Source organism: Daphnia magna, linkage group LG2 (genome assembly GCF_020631705.1).
Source record: "Daphnia magna isolate NIES linkage group LG2, ASM2063170v1.1, whole genome shotgun sequence".
Lineage (NCBI taxonomy): Eukaryota > Metazoa > Arthropoda > Branchiopoda > Diplostraca > Daphniidae > Daphnia > Daphnia magna.
This window is the reverse complement of record NC_059183.1, coordinates 1,557,509-1,584,232: the sequence shown is the minus strand read 5'-3', so window position 1 is coordinate 1,584,232 and position 26,724 is coordinate 1,557,509. Positions and strand designations below refer to the sequence as shown.

At 36.4% G+C, this 26,724-nt stretch overlaps 1 protein-coding gene and 2 pseudogenes across 1 annotated transcript; 1 reads left to right on the top strand and 2 right to left on the bottom strand.

Moving 5' to 3' along the window:
• The first annotated feature begins 4,985 nt into the window (after window positions 1-4,985).
• On the top strand, window positions 4,986-7,572 carry LOC123470258. Its single transcript, XM_045170335.1, has 4 exons — window positions 4,986-5,854; window positions 5,923-6,028; window positions 6,407-7,033; window positions 7,201-7,572. The coding sequence occupies exons 1-4, from the start codon at window positions 4,986-4,988 to the stop codon at window positions 7,570-7,572; spliced, it is 1,974 nt and encodes a 657-aa protein (XP_045026270.1).
• A 4,544-nt stretch (window positions 7,573-12,116) lies between these two features.
• LOC123470220 lies at window positions 12,117-13,492 on the bottom strand (annotated as a pseudogene).
• Window positions 13,493-17,545: 4,053 nt separating this feature from the next.
• Window positions 17,546-18,574, bottom strand: LOC123470212 (annotated as a pseudogene).
• Between the last annotated feature and the right edge of the window lie 8,150 nt (window positions 18,575-26,724).

Below are 26,724 nucleotides of genomic sequence, written 5' to 3'. Positions count from 1 at the left end.
TATATAGAAGTAAAAAATCATGGTATCACAGTGTATTCGCATTGATTACAAGTATATTTGATTCTGTTTACATGTAAAAGTATAAACTCATAATATAGCAGTGTATTCACATTGAAAACCAGTATATTTGATTCTGTTTACATGTAGAAGTATAAACTCATAATATAATAGTGTATTCACTATGAATACAAGTATATTTGATCCTGTTTACATAGAGAAGTTAAAACTCATGGTATAACAGTGTATTTACATTGAATACAAGTATATTTGATGCTGTTTACATATAGAAGTAAAAACTCATGGTATCACAGTGTATTCACATTGAATACAAGTATATTTGATGCTGTTTACATGTAGAAATATAAACTTATGGTATAACAGTGTATTCACATTGAATACAAGTATATTTGATGCTGTTTACATATAGAAGTAAAATCACGTGGTATAACAGTGTATTCACATTGAATACAAGTATATTTGATGCTGTTTACATGTAGAAGTAAAAACTCATAGTATAACAGTGTATTCACATTGAATACAAGTATATTCGATGCCGTTTACATATAGAAGTATAAACTCATGATATAACAGTGTATCTACATTGAATACAAGTATATTTGATGCTGTTTACATATAGAAGTAAAAACTCATGGTATCACAGTGTATTCACATTGAATACAAGTATATTTGATTCTGTTTACATGTAGAACTATAAACTCATAGTATAACAGTGTATTCACATTGAATACAAGTATATTTGATGTTGTTTACATATAGAAGTAAAAACTCATGGTATAACAGTGTATTCACATTGAATACAAGTATATTTCATACTATTTACATATAGAAGTAAAAACTCATGATATAACAGTGTATTCACATTGAATACAAGTATATTTGATGCTGTTTACATGTAGAAGTAAAAACTCATGGTATAACAGTGTATTCACATTGAATACAAGTATATTTGATGCTGTTTACATGTAGAAGTAAAAACTCATGGTATAACAGTGTATTCACATTGAATACAAGTATATTTGATGCTGTTTACATGTAGAAGTAAAAACTCATGGTATCACAGTGTATTGACATTGAATACAAGTATATTTGATCCTGTTTACATATAGAAGTTAAAACTCATGGTATCACAGTGTGTTCACATTGAATACAAGTATTTTTGATCCTGTTTACATATAGATGTTAAACCTTATGGTATCACAGTGTAATCATATTGAATACAAGTATATTTGATTCTGTTTACATGTAGAAGTATAAACTCATAATATAACAGTGTATTCACGTTGAATACAAGTATATTTGATTCTGTTCACATGTAGAAGTAAAAACTCATGGTATCACAGTGTTTTGACATTTAATACAATTTTTTTTTATCCTGTTTACATATAGAAGTAAAAACTCATGGTATCACAGTGTATTCACATTGAATACAAGTATATTTGATGCTGTTTACATATAGAAGTAAAAACTCATGGTATAAGAGTGTATTCACATTGTTGCGGGCCCGCCATCTCGGCCTAACCGCTAGAAGGCCTAGGCCGTTTATGCTTGATTATTGTATCGCCAGATGGGGCGACCCCCCTTTTTTCCCTCACCCTTTTTTTGCACACACTCTCGGCCGAAGACAAACGGCGAGGGTGTGTGGCAGTTGTTCTTTGGCTTTGATTCAAGAGGGAGCTCTGACGGTGGTCTGTCTTGCTGCCCCTCGCGGTAAATACATTGTTGAATAGTTCCTTAAGTAGCGTACGTCTCAATTCTTTAGTTCAGTTTCTTGTTAAACCGTAACATTTGGTGTCAGAAGAGGGATAAGAGTCATAGAACAGTTTAACACTCTCAAAAATGTTAAACTACTCTTGAACGCTTACCCAAATTTATTTATTTATTTATTTATTTATTCGTTTTTTTGGTTTTTTTTTTGTTTTTTTTTGTTTTTTTGTTTTTTTTTCTGTTATAAATTTATCAAAATTAATCACATATGTGTAAACTGTGTCCTGTAAATTGTGCTAGTGTACCATAACGGGAGATTTGACGGTTTTTTGGCGGCTAGTGGATCGGTTGCCATTAGAAAAACACGTGGTGCGGGTCTGCTGGAAAAGTTGTCAGACCACATTTTTTTTTATTTTTTTATTTATTTATTTTTTTATTTATTTATTTTTTTTTTTAATTTTTTATATTAACATTAATTATTTTATTTTTTTCTACCTCCTCCTTTCTCCTCCTTCCTCTCTTGTGACGCAGAGCTAAAACCTGGCAAGCGGGTAAAACGGTCAAGAAAGCGTAGGAGATTGCGTGGGGGAATTTGGCTTTGTTTTTTTGGTGTGAAGTTATTCGGCTACTCCATGAAGGGTGGTCTGTCAGGCTTTGCTGCATGCCTCCAAAAAAAGAACTGAAAGGGGGTTTGGATCGTCCTAGCTACCACATAAGAACACGTAATTCGGGGCAATCCGAGAATACGCATTCACTGGGGACGCCGACACTTACGGTAAGATTAGTAGCACCGATTGCTACTTCACCGAGTGGTAGAGTTTCTTTTGATTTGTCTCCGATTGAAGAAAAACCAAATTCTGAACCAGAAACGCAGGATCAGAGTGAAGCCATGGATCCCGCTTTGACCGCCGCTCTTGCTGACTTTACGGCCAGTATTACTCAAGAGCGTGCTCAGCAACAACAACAGCACAATCAGTTAATGGCAGTCTTACGCGATCAGTTAGTAGAAAATACAGCTCTAAGGCAATTGGCTGCTAATCAGGTGGAGCAACAACTACAAGTCCAGATAGATGGGAACAACAGACTTTCTTCATCCGCAGTAGCCACAGTCCCTATGTTTGAGGGTAAGCCAGACGAAAACGGAGCAGATTGGATTGAACGAGTCAACCAAGTTGCGGAGGCCGAGCACTGGGACGACGCCAGGCGTCGGCAGGTGGCAATACGTAGGATAGCCAGCACGGCACTCCAGTGGCACGTACAGACGGGCCACGAAATGCTCGAATGGGACGATTGGTCGGCTGCTTTAGCATTTAATTTTACGCTCCGCGTCCCGCCGGCTGAATGGTATCGACTGGTGGAAGGACGGGTTCAGCAGGTTGGAGAATCAGGCATCGCATATACGCTGGCCAAAGCAAGTATTTTTCGTATGGCACCACACGTCTTGACTGAACAACAGAAAGTATCCTTTTTAATCAATGGCCTTAACCGTTGGGAACATGTGGCAGCCATGTTAAACAACGCTCCAGATTCCGTGGCTGCTTTTATGGATAGAATTCGAGAGGTAGAAGATCTAGGTGTGTCGTCACGAAGGGGTATAGCGCCCCCAGGATTTTCAGGAATTCCATCATCTCAGCCACAAAATCTACATTATCCTCAGCAGCAGCTCCAGCCTCATCAACCCCTTGGTCTCAGGTATCAAGACAATGCCGTCCCACCACCCCAGCAGCCGGATATTAGTGCGGCTTTGATGGCATTCTCAGGTACAATATCGCAACTTACAGCTAAGTTGGAAAGACTCACACTTCAGAACAACAGAGGATCGCAACATCCAACGGGAGCCCCAGCGGGCTTTCAGCATAGACAGGGTCCCCAGCGCTGCTTCAATTGTAACGGAGTGGGGCACTTGCGACGCTTTTGTCCACAGGCTCAGGGAAACGGATTAGGCCCGCGGGCACTTCCTCCACCGCCGTAGAAAAAGGTTATTTTTCTTCGCCCCTTTCAGAAATACAATTACCACTTATTAAAATCTGGATAAAATCTGTGGGGGAGGTATTGGCCTTAGTCGACACCGGGGCGAGCGTAACAACAGTAAAAAGTAAAACGATTCTTAATTCTTTCAAACTAAATAATAGTAAATCTTTGGTCATTTTACGTGGAATAGACAATCGGGTCGTCCATATTATTGATGAAATCCCGTTAGAAATTCATTGGTCCGGGACAAAAGTAGAAATTGAGAAAGTAGCAGTCGTAGAATCAGCCCCTTTTGCTGTCATTCTAGGTGCTGATTGGATAGTGCAGAGTAGAACGAGTTGCATAGTTCAGGAGGGTAAAATCGTACCAATCGCATTTAAAGACGAGAGTGGAGCAACTAAAAGAAAAACAGAGTTAGACGTAAAATCTTTAAATGCGGGGGGAGGACGAATTAGAGTTGACAGACAAAACTGGAGGGGAAAACGAACCAATTATAGGCGACGACATCGTCGAGCATATTTCAAGAAATTTGCCCAACCGCTCATGGAAGAGCGGTACGGTTTCGTTCAAACCGTCGAAATTGGTATGTATCCCGCAAGATTCCATGCTTTTTGTGTATGGGAAAATTCCAATTAACTATTCAGGGACGGTCATCGTTAAAAACACTTGTTCTAGGCACCCCGAAAAATCGTGGATAATCCCATCTTGTTTGGTCACGGTAACAGACGGTAAACTAAAAATTCCTGTCGTGAATCTCAGTCAGAAGACGTTAAGACTACGTCGGAGTGAGCTGGTCGCGCAAGTCAGTCTAGATTTTGAATTCCAGGTGTCCGTAGTGAAAAATGGCGTGCCAGAACCGGAGCCATCGGCCGTAACATGCGTTGCGTTACAAGCGAAGGAAATACCCAAGATCCGATCGGAGATCAAGATGGGTGACGGCCTTTCTTTGGCAGAGGAAAGGGAAATCCTTGATTTGCTCGCTAAACATTGCCAATGTTCCCCATCTGGAGTAGACAAAATTGGATGTACAGGTGACGTTGAACACACTATCCAGACAGGTGAAGCTAACCCTGTTTTCTGCCAGCCTTATAGGGTATCTAAATTCGAACGCGATCTCATCAACGAAAAAGTGGGCGAAATGCTTCGAGATGGCATTATTCAACCTTCCCAAAGTCCTTGGTCTTCACCCGTGGTTCTCGTCAGAAAAAAAATCAGGAGATCATCGGTTTTGCGTGGACTATCGGCGATTGAACGCCGTCACGAAAAGGGACGTGTACCCCTTACCTAGGATGGATGACGTTTTCGATTGTTTGGCTGGAGCCAAGATTTTTTCGTCCCTCGACTTAGCCAGCGGCTATTGGCAAGTTTCGGTTGCAGATAGTGATCGCTACAAGACAGCGTTTGTGACCCCCGACGGCCTATTTGAATTTAAAAGACTACCGTTCGGTCTTGAAAATGCACCAGCTACTTTCCAGCGGCTTATGGATCGTGTACTAGGGCGACTAAAGTGGAAAATGTGCCTCGTCTATTTGGACGATATTTTGGTGTTCGGGAAGACATTTGGGGAACACCAGGAGAGATTGCAGCAAGTGCTCGTGGCGCTAGAAAAAGCCAATTTAACCCTCAATCTAAGAAAATGTGTGTTTGGAACGTCTCGGGTGAAACATTTGGGGCATGTTATCAGTGGGGAGGGAATTTGCCCCGATCCAGAAAAAGTCTCGGCGTTGACTGATTTCCCAGTCAATAATGTAAAATCTTTGAGAGCCTTTTTAGGCCTAGCTTCTTTTTACAGAAAGTTTATAGCGGATTTTGCGGCCATTGCACATCCACTACACGCCCTGCTGAAAAAGAATGCGAGATGGGATTGGGGAGAAACTCAGGAGAAGGCAAAAGGAACCCTTGTCAAGCGGCTATGCCACACGCCCGTCTTAGCCCACTTTGATGACAAGCTGGAGGTAGAAATCCAGACGGACGCGAGTTATCTCGGCCTGGGAGCCGTTTTGATGCAACCCGCCGAGAACGGGCCAAGACCCGTCGCTTTTATTAGCAGGCGTCTGACAGATGCGGAAGGTAGGTATCATTCTAACGAGTTAGAATGTCTTGCCCTTGTGTGGGCTTTAAAAAATTTCGATGTTACGTCTATGGACGTCCATTTCAAGTAAAGACTGATAATTCAGCTGTGAAGTGGTTATTTTCAAAAAAAGAGTTAGTAGGTAAATTTTCTAGGTGGGTTCTTGAATTGCAAGAATACGATTTTCACGTTGGGCACATAAAGGGTGCCGAAAATCCCGTAGCGGATGCTCTCTCACGGAACCCTGCCGTACCTCTAACGGTAACTGGGACCTCCATGACAGAACATCTTAGCTGCGTTCTAAAATCAAACAATTACTCAATGGCTGAAGTGGCGTATCTGCAACAAATTGATAGTCAGATCCGACCACTCTTTACTAACCTATCTACTAACCCAGACTCTGAATTTGTTTTATTTAAGGGGGTCTTATTTAAAAGAAATTCCATTGATAGAGGGCGGAAGTTTTTGTTAGTAGTTCCCTCCACTATGCGTAGAGAAATTTTGAGCCGTAACCACGACAACCCGACAAGTGGTCATTTTGGTATTGAAAAGACCCTTTCCCGATTGTCTGATCGTTTTTGGTGGCCACGAATGGCAAAACATGTTCGTAATTTTGTGTTGTCCTGTGTTCATTGTCAGTGTTTTAAGCACGTATCTCGTCCCCACGCCGGCCTTCTGGAGCCTATCCCCCCACCATCACACCCATTCCATACAATCGGCGTCGACCACTTGGGGCCGCTGAAGGAAACTGACGGAGGCAATGTGCACGTAATCGTCGCCATCGACTACTTAACGAAGTGGGTCGAAGCAGAGGCTGTACCAACTACGGCAACAATTCATCTAGCCCGGTTCATCAAAAACCAAGTAATCAACCGACACGGCGTGCCGATTCGGATTATAAGTGATCAAGGCAGTGCGTTCACCAGTGCCGAGATGGACGAGGAGGTAAGGCTTTGGGGTGTAAAGCATGTCCTCGCTTCAGCGGAACACCCACAAACAAATGGACTTATCGAACGGATGAATAGGTCACTGACGTCCGCGCTTGCTGCTTACCTAAACCCAACCCATAACAACTGGGACAACTTACTTCCGGACGCGATTGCAGCCATTAACACCGCAAAGCAGTCGACCACAGAATATTCGCCATTCCAGCTCGTATATGGTCGTACACCTAATCACGCAGGTGACAACGCATTTGATTGGCCTAATGAGTGCCCAGAGACGCGTGAAGAGTTTCTGCGTCGTGTTAGTGCAATGCGCCGGGCAGTACGCCTAAAGATAACTTGCAAACAAAAAAATACAAGTGTTATACTGACAAACGTCGACGATCGGTAGCTCCCTTTAAACCGGGTGATACAGTGCTAGTGCGCCGAAACATAAAGAAGATTGGCTTATCAAAAAAATTTCTCCCTAAATTTGTCGGTCCATTCCAGATTGTGCGTCAAGTGTGCCCAACAACCTACCTCGTAGAAGACTTACCGGCCAAAAGGATACGGAAGAGGTGGAGGCGATTCAACGCTCACGTATGTCAACTCAAGTTATTTCGACTTAGAGTAGAGGAAGAAATTGACGATGAAGTTAGCGAGAATGAGGCCGAAGACGTTGATGACAGCGAAACTGGGTCTAGCACCATCATAAGCGGCCATGCGCGAAAAACTCAGGTGGTCCCGTCACCTGTGCTTACCCTGCCTCCTCCGATAGCGTCAATAACTCCGCCGCAACAACTGGAGCCCAGTACAACTAGGCATGGAAGAATCCGACAGAAGCCAAGATGGCAGCTTGATTACGTCATGGAAAAACCTTAGAAGCCTTGGCCGGTGTTGTCGAATTACTTGTCTTCCCTATTTTTTTTTTTGTTTTGTTTTTGTCTCTTTTTTTGTTTTTTTTTGTATTTTCCCTCCCAATTTGTGTCTTTTTTCTCCAATCCGTTGCAATTATTACCATGTAGCTTAATTTTATTATAATTGTCCTGTTGCTATTTAATTCATTTCCACGTGAATCAAATCCTATCGATGGAATTTAAGTTAAGGTGAGCTTCCGCCCAAGTCGTAGTAGCTCTATCTGGGGTAGTTAAGAGCAGTTCATTAGTTACTCTTCCCTTTCCTCGTACTTTCCTTCTTGTGTCTATAATCCCCTACTTGTCAGTCGGCGCGCCAATTCCATTCACACGTTGGCGTTGCTCATGAAGTGTTTTCCTCTCTTGTCTCCTTTCTGTTCCTTTGTTTCAGTTGTTTGAAATATTTTTTTTTTTTTTTCTCCTTTTTTTTGCGTCTCGCTTGGCGCTAGAATATTAGAGAGAAATGCGCCTTTCATTAGCTGTGTTCAGTGTTTACTTTCTTGTATTTATGTTTTGTGTTGGTATGGAAAGTCGCAGGCAGAAAGCGAAACGCAGGTCAGGAAGGGCCGAATGTTGCGGGCCCGCCATCTCGGCCTAACCGCTAGAAGGCCTAGGCCGTTTATGCTTGATTATTGTATCGCCAGATGGGGCGACCCCCCTTTTTTCCCTCACCCTTTTTTTGCACACACTCTCGGCCGAAGACAAACGGCGAGGGTGTGTGGCAGTTGTTGTTTGGCTTTGATTCAAGAGGGAGCTCTGACGGTGGTCTGTCTGGCTGCCCCTCGCGGTAAATACATTGTTGAATAGTTCCTTAAGTAGCGTACGTCTCAATTCTTTAGTTCAGTTTCTTGTTAAACCGTAACAGTATTCACATTGAATACAAGCATCTTTGATTCTTTTTACATGTAGAAGTATAAATTCATAATATAACAGTGTATTCACATTGAATACAAGTATATTTGATTCTGTTTACATTTAGAAATATAAACTCATAATATAACAGTGTATTCACATTGCATACAAGTATATTTGATCCTGTTTACATATAGAAGTAAAAACTCATGGTACCAAAGGGTATTAACATTGAATACAAGTATATTTGATTCTGTTTACATGTAGAAGTATAAACTCATAATATAACAGTGTTTTCAAGTTGAATACAAGTATATTTGATTCTGTTTACATATAGAAGTTAAAACTCGTGGTATCACAGTGTATTCACATTGAATACAAGTATATTTGATTCTGTTTACATGTAGAAGTATAAACTCATAATATAACAAAGTATTCACATTGAATACAAGTATTTTTTATCCTGTTTACATATACAAGTAAAGCCCCATGGTATAAAAGTGTATTCACATTGAATACAAGTATATTTGATTCTGTTTACATGTAGAAGTATAAACTCATAATATAACAATGTATTCACGTTGAATACAAGTATATTTGATCCTGTTTACATATACAGTACCTACCAAAACTCTTTGGAAGCCTGAGAGAACCTTACGTTAAAAAGCCATTTTTGCGGTTCTCTCAGTGCTACAATTTTTACCCAAATGATACTATTTTTTGTGTGTACGTTCTCATACATAGTGAGAACGTCCCTTATTTTTTCAAGAATTTTATTTTAATGGGAAGGGTGGTTGAAAATTCGATGAAAAAGTCTTTAGAAAGCCGAGAGGACCTTATGCAAATGAGGCCACTTTGGCTTACTTTATTGAACAAACAACTAGGGCTACGAAGATGCAAGAAGGCTTAAAAAAAAGAACTTCGTTAGTTCTATCTGTACCCTAATTTTCAGATTTTTCTCTATTTATTCTACGATTTTAGAGTAGTTTAAAAAACGAAATTATGAAAATCCCTTTTTTGCGGCATCAACCAGAGTTGCCGAATCCTTAGAAACCCTTTGTTTTTTTTCCTACAGTTTTACAGCTTATATTTTTTATTTTTCAAAAAACCTCACTAGGGGCGCTCATAGCTCAATTCGTTTGGGGTAGGGAGAGAAAAATGCGCAAAGTTCGAATCTTAGGTTTCTCTCTTAATTTAAATAATTTGGTCTTTCGCTACAGAAATGACTCATAGGGCTTACAATATTGGCAGTATGTAAGATACAAACATTTAGGACACATCTAAAAGATGGCTGGTGGTTTAAGAAGCCAATTGTGTATTGAAAAACGAAGTAAAATAATCACCTTTTTTAAGTTAAAATATTCAGTGAAAAAAATTTGCGAATTAACTGGGTGCAAAATGTCAACAGTTTATTATACTATTAATCGATTTAAAAAAACAGGTAGTTGTGCAGATTTAGCACGAAGTGGTCGTCCCTCCAAACTAAATTACTCTGATCACCGTTACTTAAAGTTGTGTGCGTTACGTGATCGTCGCAAAACTTTGGCCGTCCTAACAGAGGATTTTAATCATGGACGCAAAGTGCCCGTATCGCATTCATGTGTCAATCGCGCTTTGCATTCATGGTGTCTGATTGGCAGAGTAGCTGCCAGAAAACCTCTACTATCCCAACGCAATGTTAAAAAAAGATTGGCATTTGCAAAAGAACATGTAAAATGGTCCCGAAAATAATGGACAAAAGTCCTTTTTACTGACGAATCCAAGTTCGAACTCTTTGGCAGTAAGCGCCGCATGTTCGTCCGCAGACGTTCTTGTGAGAGATTCAATGAAGAATGCCTTTTGCCCACGGTAAAGCACGGTGGTGGGAGCATCATGGTATGGGGTGGTATATCGGCTAATGGTGTAACACGACTAAAAAGAATTGTTTGAATAATGGACCAAAAAGGCTATCATTCCATATTAGTGCACACAGCCATTCCAGAAGGAAAACGACTCATTGGGAAGGGATTTGTTTTCCAGGAGGATAATGACCCCAAACATTCATCAAAATTTTGCAGAAACTATCTCGAAAAAAAATGAGAAATTGGGTACCTAGTTTTATAATTTTATTGTTTAAAAGCATTATTTTCAATTTCCATTTTAGGGGACATCGTAAGGATGGTTTGGCCATCCCAGAGTCCCGATCTCAATCCTATTGAAGCAATCTGGGACTATATCGATTCCCGTTTGAAGAAAAGTATGAGGACGTCTAAAGAAAAAATGTGGGAAATGGTGCAAGCGGTATGGAAAGATATTCCCATGGACATTCTACAAAAATACATTTTTTCGATGAGAAAGAGGTGTATGGCAGTCATACACGCAAAAGGCGGTAACACTCGCTACTAAACAATAAATTAAACGAGAAAAGCATTTCGTTTTCCAAAAATTTTATTTTATTTGAAAACACGTTGTACTATTACAATTAACTGACGTTAACCCAGTCTCCATCGTTTTCTATTACTTTGCGTAATTTCTGAGGAATGTCAAGGATTACATCACTGAAATAGCCTTCCCCATTCAAGTCGTTAAAAACTTGACAAATTGCAATCCATAGTTCATTTATATTGCTTGCTAATGTCCCTGCAGTTTCAAATCGATGGATTATTTCCCTCCATACATTTTCAAGAGGCATCAGGTCCCCTGATTTCCTTGGCCAGTCTGACAAAATTTTGAGGTCATTCGACTTGATATACTCCTTTACTGATAACGAGTAGTGGACTGGGAAGTAATCATGAACGATTTTCTGTCCAGCACAGTAAGGAAGTACATGAGTATTCAGCAACTCTTTGTACTGTTTTGTATCGAGTCTGCAGGAAAGTTTTTTTATGACATTGGGCACGATATTCAAACCAATGCAACTCCATACAGGGACTGTGTTTGGAATGTTATTACCATGACTGCCAGAGTATAAATTTATATGACCATCAACGTCAAATCTATAAAAGAAAAGTTTGAGGAATTAGTTGATGTTATCACAAAAAAAACCTGAAAAAATATCATACGAAAAACGTTGTTCGTCAACGAACACAGCCTTTGTCCAAAAATGTTCTTGAGAACACAAATATTTTTGCGCAAATTGGCTCCTCTGCAACTTTGTCTCATGATCAAGGATTGGAATGAAGAATGCCATTATTAAGTTTACTCAAAAAACACACAAAAATAGGTGTTTGAAACTTCACTTTTGAAATTGTTTGTTTGGCTATTTGCTGAAGCTGCACTAGACAAGGGAAATATCAAGCGTCATGAGCGCCCCGGCTCTTCTTGTAGAAAAGGGGCTGATTGGGCAAAAAATTCCGGGGCGGGTTGTTGAATAGAGGCGGGTAAGTTTACAATAGTAATGGGTGGGGATGGATTTGAGGGGTTTAATAACGCGGGGTGGCCTACTTCTACATCATTATCAGATGTTTTGGTGAAGCAAGTGAAAGGGTTACAAGTACTTAGAAAAGAACAACAAGGTATGTATCTTGCAATAAGGGAACCTACTCCACAAAAATGAAAGAAAATAAATCCGATAAATCCCATCCCTAGAAGACTACAAATGCTACTTGACCAACTAAGAATCTTAGACGACAGGGAAACGTTCTTTTCTTTTTGGAGTGAGGAAAGAAGAGTGCTCATGTGAAAAGGATTTCCAAGGTCGATGCTATGTTCTTCTTTAGCAGCAGCAATTATCTCGGCGATTGCAGCTGCAGTGCTCATCGGGTGGGGGGTTAGCGCGGGGTGTAAACTTAGTGCGAGTAGCTTATCAATTTCATACGGCAAAGTGTTGATCAAACTATGTCCTTGGATCATTACACTGGGGACGATTGGATGTCAAGAACTGTTCTTGTAGAAATGTGCTCGGCCGTTAATGTTGACGAAATTTTTGTGCCAGTAACAGGGGGTGTAAGGCGTCAGTTCCCATCCTACAGTGTCTAAAGTGTAGTCGCCGAGTTTGGGTTGGGGACCACAGCTTGTGATTTCAGTGGTGATCGTTGAATTTTTCGGGGAGCATTGATAGACGCTGATCGATTCACTAATGGCTATCAATTTGCTACATGTGGGTAAATTAAGGTAACTGGCAGCAAGCCATCCACTGTGTTGTGCGGTGGCGATAGCAGTTTTGTGTGCCAGCACTCGATTTCACATTGCAGAGCTCGAATTTCTCGAGCCACTCCATTTATTCCATCGGTAGTTCGGTCTCGTGCGTATTGAGAATGTGCCGCTCCACTGATTTCAGCCCGAATAATGTCAGCAATTTTTTCGATGTCTTCTTCCAGTGGTTTACTCGGATAAGCATTGGTATCAGTTAAAGAATGTAAACGTAAAATAACTTTGTCCATTCCGATTACTTGTTTGTAACTTTTTTCTGATGAATTACAATATTTCTTGTTAGTTGTATTGTAAACAAAGTCAAGTTGTTGTTTGACGTCACGAATTCTTTCAATTTCACTGTTGTTTGTCAGGTAACGTTGAGCGATACCTGTTTCCACAATCCTTAGTTTGCACTGTTGAACTTCTCTTAACGATTCTTTCCAGACAATGGTCACTAGGTTGTGAGAAACGGATCCGTTGATCCCTCCCGGTATATCGCCAATGGGTGAGCTTATCGTACAGTTAGCGCACTCAGTTTCTAAAGTAACTTCTTCTAATCGACAGTTGATCAGCTGATCAGCTGTGACTTGAAGCCAGCTACCCTGCACATTTGGAATACGTTCGAACGACCACTTATTGTTTCCTAAGTAGTCCATGCTTCTGACATGGCACAATCGGGAATCACGCATTTTTTCACATTCATGTGCATTGACTTGTATTGGCTCTCTTGATTGACTTGGAGTTTGCCAACCCCAGAAGTCAGTATAGATGTATTTCTTTTCCAGCCACATGGTACACGAATGGCCAACAAAACGGGTGATTTGGGGAAGAGTAGAATAGACATCATAATATACTGGAATAGCGGGAAGGGGGCTTATTTGATAATCACAGTCATCGCTAGTGAATTTTAGGAACCCTGTTGGCTGAGAAGCCGTACAAATACAAATAGTGATGTTAAGAGCATGGAGGCGATAGAAAAACGGTATGACGAGGAGAGGTAGAAGACATAATCTATGAGAAAAGTAATTTCAAAATCAATTTCAGGGATCCATTGTATGAATTATTAAGATTACTAATACAAATTTTTTAGAGTTTAAACACGGTTTAAAGATAGTTAAAGTGATTCGAACGTGATTTACAAAAAAAAATTTACAGCAATACAATTTCCGAATTTGACAACTCGTTTTAAAAGATTCCGAGGACGTAAACCGAGGCGACGCTCTGGTTGTATGGGTAAGGTTGACGTCTCTGGAATCGGTTGGAAGGTAAGGAAATTGTTGGTGAACTTATTATTAAATTTGGAGTAGGAGGAATTGTGGGTGGGGGTCTTTCAAATTTTGAGTAGGAGTTTCTTTTTCACAGGGAATTTGTTCTAACTCAGATTGAAGGTTTGTTTCTAGGGGTAGAGGAAAAGTTTCGAGTTCATCTGCGATTTCTTGTACGAATTTTTCGGCTTAGTTCTCAATTCTTACATCTAAAAGGTCGACACCTGGTTCGTCTTTCCAGATCATTGACTCAAATAGGGGTTTTATTCGATTAACATGTACAAGCTGAGTTTGTTTTCCTACGTTTTGTTGTATTTCCACAGTACTATTGTTGCTTACTTTCAAAATTCGAAAAGGGTTTTTACTTATTCCCGCCAAGGACGTTCGCATATCCAGTAAAACTTTATCTCCTACGTTAAATTTTTGCTCTTTTACGCGTTTATCGTACTGGGCTTTTTGTTGTTCACGAGCTTGGGAAAGATTGATTTTGACAAGTTGAAAGGCTTCGTGTAAGCGTTTCATAATTTGACTTTTATAGTCTGAGGGAGTAACTATTACTGGGGGAAGAGGACGGAGGAATTGATCAATCGGCATGACTGGATCACGACCATGATTTAGAAAATATGGAGTCTCAAGTGTTGACGAGTGGACAGAATTATTATAAGTGAAAACAACGGGGCCTAAAATATCCTCCCACCGCTCGAATCCATTCTCCAAATATTTCCTTATCATTTCAACAACAGTTTTGTTGAATCGCTCTGTTTGCCCATTAGTCTGAGGGTGATACGCAGTTGTTTTCATGCGTTTAATGTTTAAAGCTTTACAAAGGGCAGAAAATAATTCAGAAGTAAAATTACTGCCTCGATCTGTAATTATTGCTTTCGGGGGACCATGATGTAAAATAATTCGTTCTACTAAGGCTTTACTAGTACTGAGGGCGGTACAGTTGGTAAGAGGAATGACTTCTATCCATTTAGAAAAGTAATCCGTGATTACTAATATATAATTGTTTCCTTAAAGTGAATGCGGTTTGATTGGACCTAGAAAATCTAAGCCCAATACTTCAAAAGGTCTTGTAGCGAGGTCTAACGGGTTAAGATAAGCTTTCGTACTGTTCACTCGACGTCCCAGCGCACAAGGTTCACAAGAAGTGCAATATTCCTTAACATCCCGTAACATGGTAGGCCAATAGTATTTGTCCCTTAGACGAAAGAATGTTCGCCTAGCTGCCATATGTCCTGACAATGGGGAATCATGGTATTCTTGTAAAAGTTGCTTTCTTAGAGAAAGTGGAACAACCACTTGACACTGTTCAAAGTTTCTTCTTTTCACTGACGTAGGTTCGTAGTGTTTACATAAAAGACCATTTTCAACAAAGAAATAATCTATTTCCCTGACCCAAGAAGGCATCGGGCCATCTTCTTTTTTCCAAGGTTCATTTTGTTCCAAAAACGTAACGATTGCTTTGCACAGAGAGTCTTTCTGCTTTTCTTGACACATTACGTTGTTGTCTGCAGGAATGGCAGATATTAGATTCATCGGTATTCTTGAAAGAAAATCAGCATTTTCGTGTACTCGACCTGGTCGGTACTGAACACTGAAATTCATATTAGATAACAAGATCGCCCATCTACCTAGTCGCCCTGTTTCGTCTTTAAAAGTCCACTGTAGAGTAACCACTGAAGAGGCCTGTGATCGCTTACAATAACAAAAGGTTGATCTTGTAAGTAATGTCAGAAACGTTTTATCCCAAACACTACTGCTGCGGCATCTTTTTCTATTGTCGAATACTTGATTTCCCCTTTATTAAGATGTCTGCTTGCATAGGCTATAGGTTGGTCCTTTCCGTCTTTCATCTGAGAAAGGACGGCTCCTAAGCCATAGTTACTTGCGTCCGTGTAAATCAGAAATTCCTTTGAAAAATCCAGATATATCAAGATAGGTTCTGATATTAAACATTGTCGCAAGTACTCAAAAGCTGCAATTTCATCTGTTTTCCAAGTTACACAGTAGGTTTTCCTTTAGTCTGTGATAACAAGGGGTGGGCGACGGTAGAGAATTTTTTTACAAATCGTCTGTAGTAACTGGCTAGTCCCAAAAAAGATTGTAATTATTTTACTGTACCAGGTCTTTTGAAATTCACAAGGGTTTCAATTTTAGCAGGGTCTGGTTTTATTCCTTCAGCCGTGATTACGTGTCCAAGATAGGAAACGAATTGCACTGAAAATTCATATTTTGACAATTTCATTTTTAGGTGCGCGTTTTCTAAGAGGGAAAAAACAGTCTTCAAATTGGTAAAATGCTCTTCAATTGTTCTTGAAAAAATTATTATGTCATAAAAATAAACGAGACAAATTTTTCCAATAACTTTTCGTAACACTGAATTCATCAGTCTTTGAAACGTTCGCGGGGCGTTGGTTAAACCAAATGCCAAAACGATTCCATTCGTATAAATTGCCATCGACTATGAAGTCTGTTTTTTCTTTGGATTCCTCCTCGAACTCAATTTGCCAATATCCGGAGGCAAGATCTAATGTGGAAAAATACCTCTGTCCCACCAGTAAATCTAAAACGTCGTCAATACGAGGTAAAAGGAAAGAATCTTTTTTTGTAATTGCATTTAATTTTCTAAAATCTACACACAAACGGACATCCCCTGTTTTCGTACTTACTAATACTATCGGGGCTGCCCACGGGGACATTGAATAACGAATTATTTTATTTTGCATCAGTTCCTCGATTATATTTTTAGCTATCTCTTTTTGCTTTGGAGACGTGCGATATGCCCTTAGACGAATAGGACCTTGTCCTTGTGTGTCAATGACATGTTTTACTAAAGTAGTATGGCCTAACTCACTTGTTTTAAAAGCAAAACTGTTATAGTTATTTATTATTAATCTACGCAAATTCTCTTTGTTTTCCTCATCTATGTCTGGAAGAGCCGACTCAACGGCTGCTGTGTTGATTGGAGCTGAAGGTACGCTAATTGAAGCCATTGTTCAACAGGCTTTCTTGAAGGTCTGGAAATACGAAGGGCTCCTAACACTGTAAGGCGAGGTAGAAATATGGTTTTATCTGTTCCATTAACAGCCACCACACGGAGCGAACGATTTGGTGTCGTAGAGATGTAGGGTTCCAAGCTAAGCCCGGAGGGAATATTACAGCATCTAACAAAATGACAACTATTGAGAGGGTTGAAAGGGTGAGTTTCCTCTTCTCTAGTCTCTAGGAAATTAGTGGAATTTGGAGGAATTCTCAAAGATTTGCTAATCACAAAGGGATTTTCTGTTTCCTGGAAGTGATCAATTTCCGGGACTCAGTAGATGGACTGTCGTTTTCCGTTATAGATAAACTGATGCTTCCAAAGTGCATCGTGCCCTAGAACGCAATCTTCAACAATTCCATTTACAACTATGAATTTCTGCCTAAGTGCTTGGCGTGGCGTTTCTTCTGCCACAAAAAAGTTAACGGTGATTGTGCCTTCCGTGACAAGGCGCCTGTCATTTATGCTGAAAAGATCCACATCTACCTCTTTAGTGAAATTAATTAATTCCTTTCCTTCTTTAAGCTTATGAAAAAATGTGCTGCTAATAACGCTTCTCTCGGCTTCAGTGTCAAACAGCGCTTTTACAACAGAATTTCCTATTTTTATTCTTATCCTAGGAACTGTATATTTTACTGCTAAACTATTTATATGATTTTGTGGCTTTTTCTTAGTTCCACCGAGGGGCCCAACGCTTACTTCGGTAGTTTTTAGTTTCCCCTTTCTTCAAACAAAGGGAGTTTTTTCCCATTTCCGTCATAACCCTCTGGAGGAGTGGGTTTCAAATTTTTTATCTGGGGGCAAAAGTTTGTCCGGTGTCCAATTTCTTTACAACGAAGACATTTATCATTAGCTTGTCTCTCCCTTGCTTTACAATTGCTTATTGAGTGATATCCCCAATCGTTGTTAAAATCACAAAAATATAAATCCCCTGTTTTATTGATTGGAGGGTTTAACTGTGGTGAGCGCTGTGAAAAACTCACGTTTCTCCTGGTAGATAATTGTCTTTGCATTTTCTCCATGTTTTCTTCTAAATGTTTTTGGTGAGTGTTTGATTCCACCTGGGTACTAAGGCGATCTAAAGCCTCCTTTACTTTAGTCAATTCTCTATTAGGTTCGACGTATTTGGCCTGAAAAGCGTTTAGTCTGGATCTAACTTGGGCTTCTTCTACTGCCATTGCCGTCATTTCAGCTTTTTTTATGAGTTTTTCAAAAGTTTCGAATTCTTTATACTTTAGTCTTGGCTGGACGTCGAAAGACAGCCCTTCTAGAAATCTGTCCATCATGATTTGTTCTCTGGAAAAAGCTGTTGCTTTATCTATCGTGGATTTTAAAGGATACGCTAAGTGGAAGGCCTTGCGTATACGATTCGCATAACGTCTCATATTCTCTTCGGGTTCCCGTTGCATATTATGAAATTCAACGCTTTGTTGAGATCTGGTCTCTGTAGAGTGGAAAAGTTTAATTTAACGCTCTTTTACTCTGTCGTAAATTTGCGCGCTAATTGGGTTTTCAAGTTTAAAGTTATCAAACTCATCAGCCGCTTCACCATACAATTTGGAGCGTAGTAAGATAATTTTTCTGGACTCCTCAAAATCGCCTAAAACCAGTATTTATTCTTGATGTGCAAGCCAGTCATCAAAGCGACCGGAGCGATCACGGTCTACGTAAATTCCGACGTTACTAAATAATGTCATTGCTTGGCTTTGTTGTAACTTTTTTTTTTATCGATGGCGTTAGAAATAAAATTGTTTGTGTTTCCTATACTGTTTACTTTTGACGGACACATTACTAAGGGATTCATTTTAGGAATTGAGCTGGTAACTGAGTACTTTGGAGTTGCTCCGTTATTACTTTGCTTATTGTACATGCTTGGGATTTTTACACTTTGTCCACTTAACGGAAGTGGTTGTGTATGTAAAGGGGTTGAGGTAAGATATGAAGGCTGAGAGCTAGTTCTAACTCAGGCTGTCCATTATGCTTTGTTTTCTGAGAGGAATTAATGCAACGTTTAGTATTCGTTAGAATGTGTTGCACAATACAATCAGCTGCTTTAGAAGCATCCTCATAATCCATTCCGGATTCTATCAAACGGCTCAATTCTTTAACGTATATTTTAATGGACATGTCTTGGTTTGTTTCTCCTGACGGTTTGTTTTGCATGATTTTGTTTGACTGATCAACGATCGACGCTGGAGTAAAGGAGACTTTCCGACTTTGTAGTCCTTGATACGGTAAATAGTTACACGGAGTGGACGCTAACTGTGATTGAGGAGTTTGAGTATTCACACTTGACTGTGAATGATTAACCGCCGGACAAGTGATTGTTGTGGTACTAGGGGTCAATTTAGGACAATCTAAAGGAATCTGATCACCTTGCGTGTGGATTTCCGCTCTTACAATTTTGATGGGTACGCTGTTTTTAGAAGTTTCCTCCTCAGTTTCGAGTGTTTCTAAAGATTGGGGCACTAAGTCTGATTCTGACCTACTTTGTTGTTCTCCCGAGTGCACTGATTCATACTCTGAATCGGTACTTTCGTAGTATGATTTTAGACCATAGTGCTTAAAGAGTTCAATTGGTGTCAAAATTGTGGGTTCGATTAAGAGTAATGCTCTTAAGGCTGTTCCTACTACTTTGTTTGTTAACTCAATTTTTTTTCACTTCGAAGTAAATACTGCAATTCAAAAATAAGATCGTCAACAGGAATTTTCGTCATTCTCGTATTTCCGTATTGCTGATAAAACCATGTCCGATCTTGGTTCTCTTCATTTATTAGTTCTAGGTTTTGGAAATCTATAGAGATATCTTCTGTGTTTTCTACCCTATCTGTTGTTTTTTCAAGGTCCGTAATTGCCCGAGCCTGTTCTAGAATGTGATTATATGATAGCAATTCTCTTGTCTCCTCGCCTATCAGGGGTTCGACTACGGTTTCGTCTTGTGACGATACTTGCATATTAAGTACTTCGTTCCACTGATCATCATTTCTCAATTCTTTAATTTCATTAGAATCAAGAAGATCAATATCGGATTGATGTGGGCTATCACTATCTAGTTCGACACCTAGATTTTCGTTATTTCTCAAAATTGACGTCGACCCGCCTTCTGATCTTAAAGGAGTGAACCTTTCACGTACTGATCGAACAAATCTTTGTATTAGTGGCCCTTTTCTTACAGATAATCTTTCTAAAGTGGTTTCTAAACCGCTATCCTCATTTGCCCTCATCTTTTATAACGATCTAATTTCTAACAAAGCATGTTCTTTTATAACTATAAAAAGTTATCAAAAAATTCAACCAAATAGGAAGCCAAAATACGAAGAGAAGGTAATAAGTAACACTTATTACCATAAAAATTTATAACAAACAATAAACAAAAAAAAACACATGCTATTCAGCTTAACACGAAAGCCGAGTTCAACTCCGCTGCCACCAAATGTAAGTTATTTATATTTTAACTTACTTTTTCATTGTCGTTTCTTGTAAAGTATATTTCAGTAGCACAAAAAATTGGGGAACAACTCTTTAGGAACTGAATTGTGAAAAGTGTCTCTCTCTATTTTCTATAGAAAAAAAGTTTTATACGGGGTTCGTGAAGGTCGAACTACAAGAAAATTAAGTTGAAACGTTTGAAGGGTAAATCAGTCTGTAAGAGGTCTAAGGAAGAAATTACATAGAAAAGACGGGCGTATAGAAAATAAATGTTACAAAAGAATAAAGGGTAGGGGAAAATAATGAAAATAATAAAGAATAAATTGTTTCGGTTCTTTACAATATACAAGTTAAAACTCATGGTATCACAGTGTATTCACATTGAATACAAGTATATTTGATTCTGTTTACATGTAGAAGTATAAACTCATAATATAACAGTGTATTCACATTGAATACAAGTATATTTAATCCTGTTTACATTTAGAAGTAAAAACTCATATTATAACAGTGTATTCACATTGAATACAAGTATATTTGATTCGGTTTACATGTAGAAGTTTAAACTCATAATATAACAGTGTATTCACATTGAAAACAAGTATATTTGATCCTGTTTACATATAGAAGTTAAAACACGTGGTATCACAGTGTTTTCACATTAAATACATGTATATTTGATTCTGTTTACATGAAGAAGTTTAAACTCATAATATAACAGTGTATTCAAATTGAATACAAGTATATTTGAAACTGTTTACATATAGAAGTTAAAACACGTGGTATCACAGTGTATTCACATTGCATACAAGTATATTTGATCCTGTTTACATATAGAAGTAAAAACTCGTGGTATCACAGTGTATTTAGATTGAATACAAGTATATTTGATTCTGTTTACATGTAGAAGTATAAACTCATAATATAACAGTGTATTCACATTGAATACAAGTATATTTGATTCTGTTTACATATAGAAGTATAAACTCATAATATAACATTGTATTTACATTGAATAAAAGAATATTTGATCCTGTTTACATATAGAAGTAAAAACACGTAATATCACAGTGTATTCACATTGAATACACGTATATTTGATCTTGTTTACATATAGATGTAAAAACTCATGGTATCACAGTGTATTCACATTGAATACAAGTATATTTGATTCTGTTAACATGTAGAAGTATAAACTCATAATATAACAGTGTATTCACATTGAATACAAGTAAATTTAATTCTGTTTACATGTAGAAGTATAAACTCATAATATAACAGTGTATTCACATTGAATACAAGTATATTTGATCCTGTTTACATATTGAAGTTAAAACACGTGGTATCACAGTGTATTCACATTGAATACAAGTATATTTGATTCTGTTTACATGTAGAAGTAAAAACTCATAATATAGCAGTGTATTCACATTGAATACAAGTATATTTGATTCTTTTTACATGTCGAAGTATAAACTCATAATATAACAGTGTATTCACATTGAATACAAGTATATTTTATCCTGTTTACATATAGAAGTTAAAACACGTGGTATCACAGTGTATTCACATTAAATACAAGTATATTTGATTTTGTTTACATGAAGAAGTTTAAACTCATAATATAACAGTGTATTCACATTGAACACAAGTATATTTGATCCTGTTTACATATAGAAGTTAAAACACGTGGTATCACAGTGTATTCACATGGAATACAAGTATATTTGATCCTGTTTACATTTATATTTGATCCGGTTTACATAAAGAAGTTAAAACTCATGGTATCACAGTGTATTCACATTAAATAGAAGTATATTTGATTCTGTTTACTTGTAGAAGTATAAACTCATAATATAACAGTGCATTCACATTGAATAAAAGTACATTTAATTCTGTTTACATGTAGAAGTATAAACTCATAATAAAACAGTGTATTCACATTGAATACAAGTATATTTGATCCTGTTTACATATAGAAGTAAAAACTCATGGTATCACAGTATATTCACATTGAATACAAGTATATTTGATCCTGTTTACATGTAAAAGTATAAACTCATAATATAACAGTGTATTCACATTGAATACAAGTAAATTTAATTCTGTTTACATGTAGAAGTATAAACTCATAATATAACAGTGTATTCATATTGAATAAAAGTTTATTTGATCCTGTTTACAGATAGAAGTAAAAACTCATAATATCACAGTGTATTCACATTGAATACAAGTATATTTGATTCTATTTACATGTAGAAGTATAAACTCATATTATAACAGTGTATTCACATTGAATACAAGTATATTTGATTCTGTTTACATGTAGAAGTATAAACTCATAATATAACAGTGTATTCACATTGAATACAAGTATATTTGATCCTGTTTACATATAGAAGTTAAAACTCATGGTATAACAGTGTATTCACATTGAATACAAATATATTTGATTCTGTTTACATGTAGAAGTTTAAACTCATAATATAACAGTGTATTCACATTGAATACAAGTATATTTGATCCTGTTTACATATTGAAGTTAAAACACGTGGTATCACAGTGTATCCACATTGAATACAAGTATATTTAATCCTGTTTACATATGGAAGTTAAAACTCATGGTATCACAGTGTATTCACATTAAATACAAATATATTTGATTCTGTTTACATGTAGAAGTTTAAACTCATAATATAACAGTGTATTCACATTGAATACAAGTATATTTGATCCTGTTTACTTTTAGAAGTTAAAACACGTGGTATCACAGTGTATTCACATTGAATACAAGTATATTTGATTCTGTTTACATGTAGAAGTAAAAACTCATAATATAGCAGTGTATTCACATTGAATACAAGTATATTTGATTCTTTTTACATGTCGAAGTATAAACTCATAATATAACAGTGTATTCACATTGAATACAAGTATATTTTATCCTGTTTACATATAGAAGTTAAAACACGTGGTATCACAGTGTATTCACATTAAATACAAGTATATTTGATTTTGTTTACATGAAGAAGTTTAAACTCATAATATAACAGTGTATTCACATTGAACACAAGTATATTTGATCCTGTTTACATATAGAAGTTAAAACACGTGGTATCACAGTGTATTCACATGGAATACAAGTATATTTGATCCTGTTTACATTTATATTTGATCCGGTTTACCTAAAGAAGTTAAAACTCATGGTATCACAGTGTATTCACATTAAATAGAAGTATATTTGATTCTGTTTACTTGTAGAAGTATAAACTCATAATATAACAGTGCATTCACATTGAATAAAAGTACATTTGATTCTGTTTACATGTAGAAGTATAAACTCATAATATAACAGTGTATTCACATTGAATACAAGTATATTTGATCCTGTTTACATATAGAAGCAAAAACTCATGGTATCACAGTATATTCACATTGAATACAAGTATATTTGATCCTGTTTACATGTAAAAGTATAAACTCATAATATAACAGTGTATTCATATTGAACACAAGTATATTTGATTCTGTTTACATATAGAAGTAAAACCTCAGAGTATCACAGTGTATTTACATCGAATACAAGTCTATTTGATCCTGTTTACATATAGAAGTTAAAACTCATGGTATCACAGTTAATTCACATTGAATACAAGTATATTTGATTCTGTTTACATGTAAAAGTATAAACTCATAATATAACAGTGTATTCACATTGAATACAAGTATATTTGATTCTGTTTACATATAGAAGTATAAACTCATAATATAACAGTGTATTCACATTGAATACAAGTATATTTGATTCGGTTTACATGAAGAAGTATAAACTCATAATATAACAGTGTATTCACATTAAATACAAGTGTATTTGATCCTAATTACATATAGAAGTAAAAACTCATGGTATCATAGTGTATCCACATTGAATACAAGTATATTTGATTCCGTTTACATATAGAATTAAAACTTATGGTATCACAGTGTATTCACATTAAATACAAATATATTTGATTCTGTTTACATGTAGAAGTATAAACTCATAATATAACAGTGTATTCACATTGAATACAAGTATATTTGATCCTGTTTACATATAGAAGTTAAAACACGTGGTATCACAGTGTATTCACATTAAATACAAGTATATTTCATTCTGTTTACATGAAGAAGTTTAAACTCATAATATAACAGTGTATTCACATTGAATACAAGTATATTTGATCCTGTTTACATATAGATGTTAAAACACGTGGTATCACAGTGTACTCACATTGAACACAAGTATATATTATTCTGTTTACATATAGAAGTAAAAACTCATAGTATCACAGTGTATTTACATTGAATACAAGTCTATTTTATCCTGTTTACATATAGAAGTTAAAACTCATGGTATCACAGTTTATTCACATTGAATACAAGTATATTTGATTCTGTTTACATGTAGAAGTATAAACTCATAATATAACAGTGTATTCACATTGAATACAAGTATATTTGATTCTGTTTACATGAAGAAGTATTAACTCATAATATAACAGTGTATTCACATTAAATACAAGTATATTTGATCCTGTTTACATATAGAAGTAAAAACTCATGGTATCACAGTGTATCCACATTGAATACAAGTATATTTGATTCCGTTTACATATAGAATTAAAACTTATGGTATCACAGTGTATTCACATTGAATACACGTATATTTGATTCTGTTTACATGTAGAAGTATAAACTCATAATATAACAGTGTATTCACATTGAAAACAAGTATATTTGATCCTGTTAACATATATAAGTTAAAACACGTGGTTTCACAGTGTTTTCACATTAAATACATGTATATTTGATTCTGTTTACATGAAGAAGTTTAAACTCATAATATAACAGTGTATTCAAATTGAATACAAGTATATTTGAAACTGTTTACATATAGAAGTTAAAACACGTGGTATCACAGTGTATTCACATTGCATACAAGTATATTTGATCCTGTTTACATATAGAAGTAAAAACTCGTGGTATCACAGTGTATTTAGATTGAATACAAGTATATTTGATTCTGTTTACATGTAGAAGTATAAACTCATAATATAGCAGTGTATTCACATTGAATACAAGTATATTTGATTCTTTTTACATGTCGAAGTATAAACTCATAATATAACAGTGTATTCACATTGAATACAAGTATATTTTATCCTGTTTACATATAGAAGTTAAAACACGTAATATCACAGTGTATTCACATTGAATACACGTATATTTGATCTTGTTTACATATAGATGTAAAAACTCATGGTATCACAGTGTATTCACATTGAATACAAGTATATTTGATTCTGTTTACATGTAGAAGTATAAACTCATATTATAACAGTGTATTCACATTGAATACAAGTATATTTGATTCTGGTTACATGTAGAAGTATAAACTCATAATATAACAGTGTATTCACATTGAATACAAATATATTTGATCCTGTTTACATATAGAAGTAAAAACTCATGGTATTACAGTGTATTCACATTGAATACAAGTATATTTGATCCTGTTTACATATAGAAGTTAAAACTCATGGTATAACAGTGTATTCACATTGAATACAAATATATTTAATTCTGTTTACATGTAGAAGTTTAAACTCATAATATAACAGTGTATTCACATTGAATACAAGTATATTTGATCCTGTTTACATATAGAAGTTAAAACACGTGGTATCACAGTGTATCCACATTGAATACAAGTATATTTGATCCTGTTTACATATGGAAGTTAAAACTCATGGTATCACAGTGTATTCACATTAAATACAAATATATTTGATTCTGTTTACATGTAGAAGTTTAAACTCATAATATAACAGTGTATTCACATTGAATACAAGTATATTTGATTCTGTTAACATGTAGAAGTATAAACTCATAATATAACAGTGTATTCACATTGAATACAAGTAAATTTAATTCTGTTTACATGTAGAAGTATAAACTCATAATATAACAGTGTATTCACATTGAATACAAGTATATTTGATTCTGGTTACATGTAGAAGTATAAACTCATAATATAACAGTGTATTCACATTGAATACAAGTATATTTGATCCTGTTTACATATAGAAGTAAAAACTCATGGTATTACAGTGTATTCACATTGAATACAAGTATATTTGATCCTGTTTACATATAGAAGGTAAAACTCATGGTATAACAGTGTATTCACATTGAATACAAATATATTTAATTCTGTTTACATGTAGAAGTTTAAACTCATAATATAACAGTGTATTCACATTGAATACAAGTATATTTGATCCTGTTTACATATAGAAGTTAAAACACGTGGTATCACAGTGTATCCACATTGAATACAAGTATATTTGATCCTGTTTACATATGGAAGTTAAAA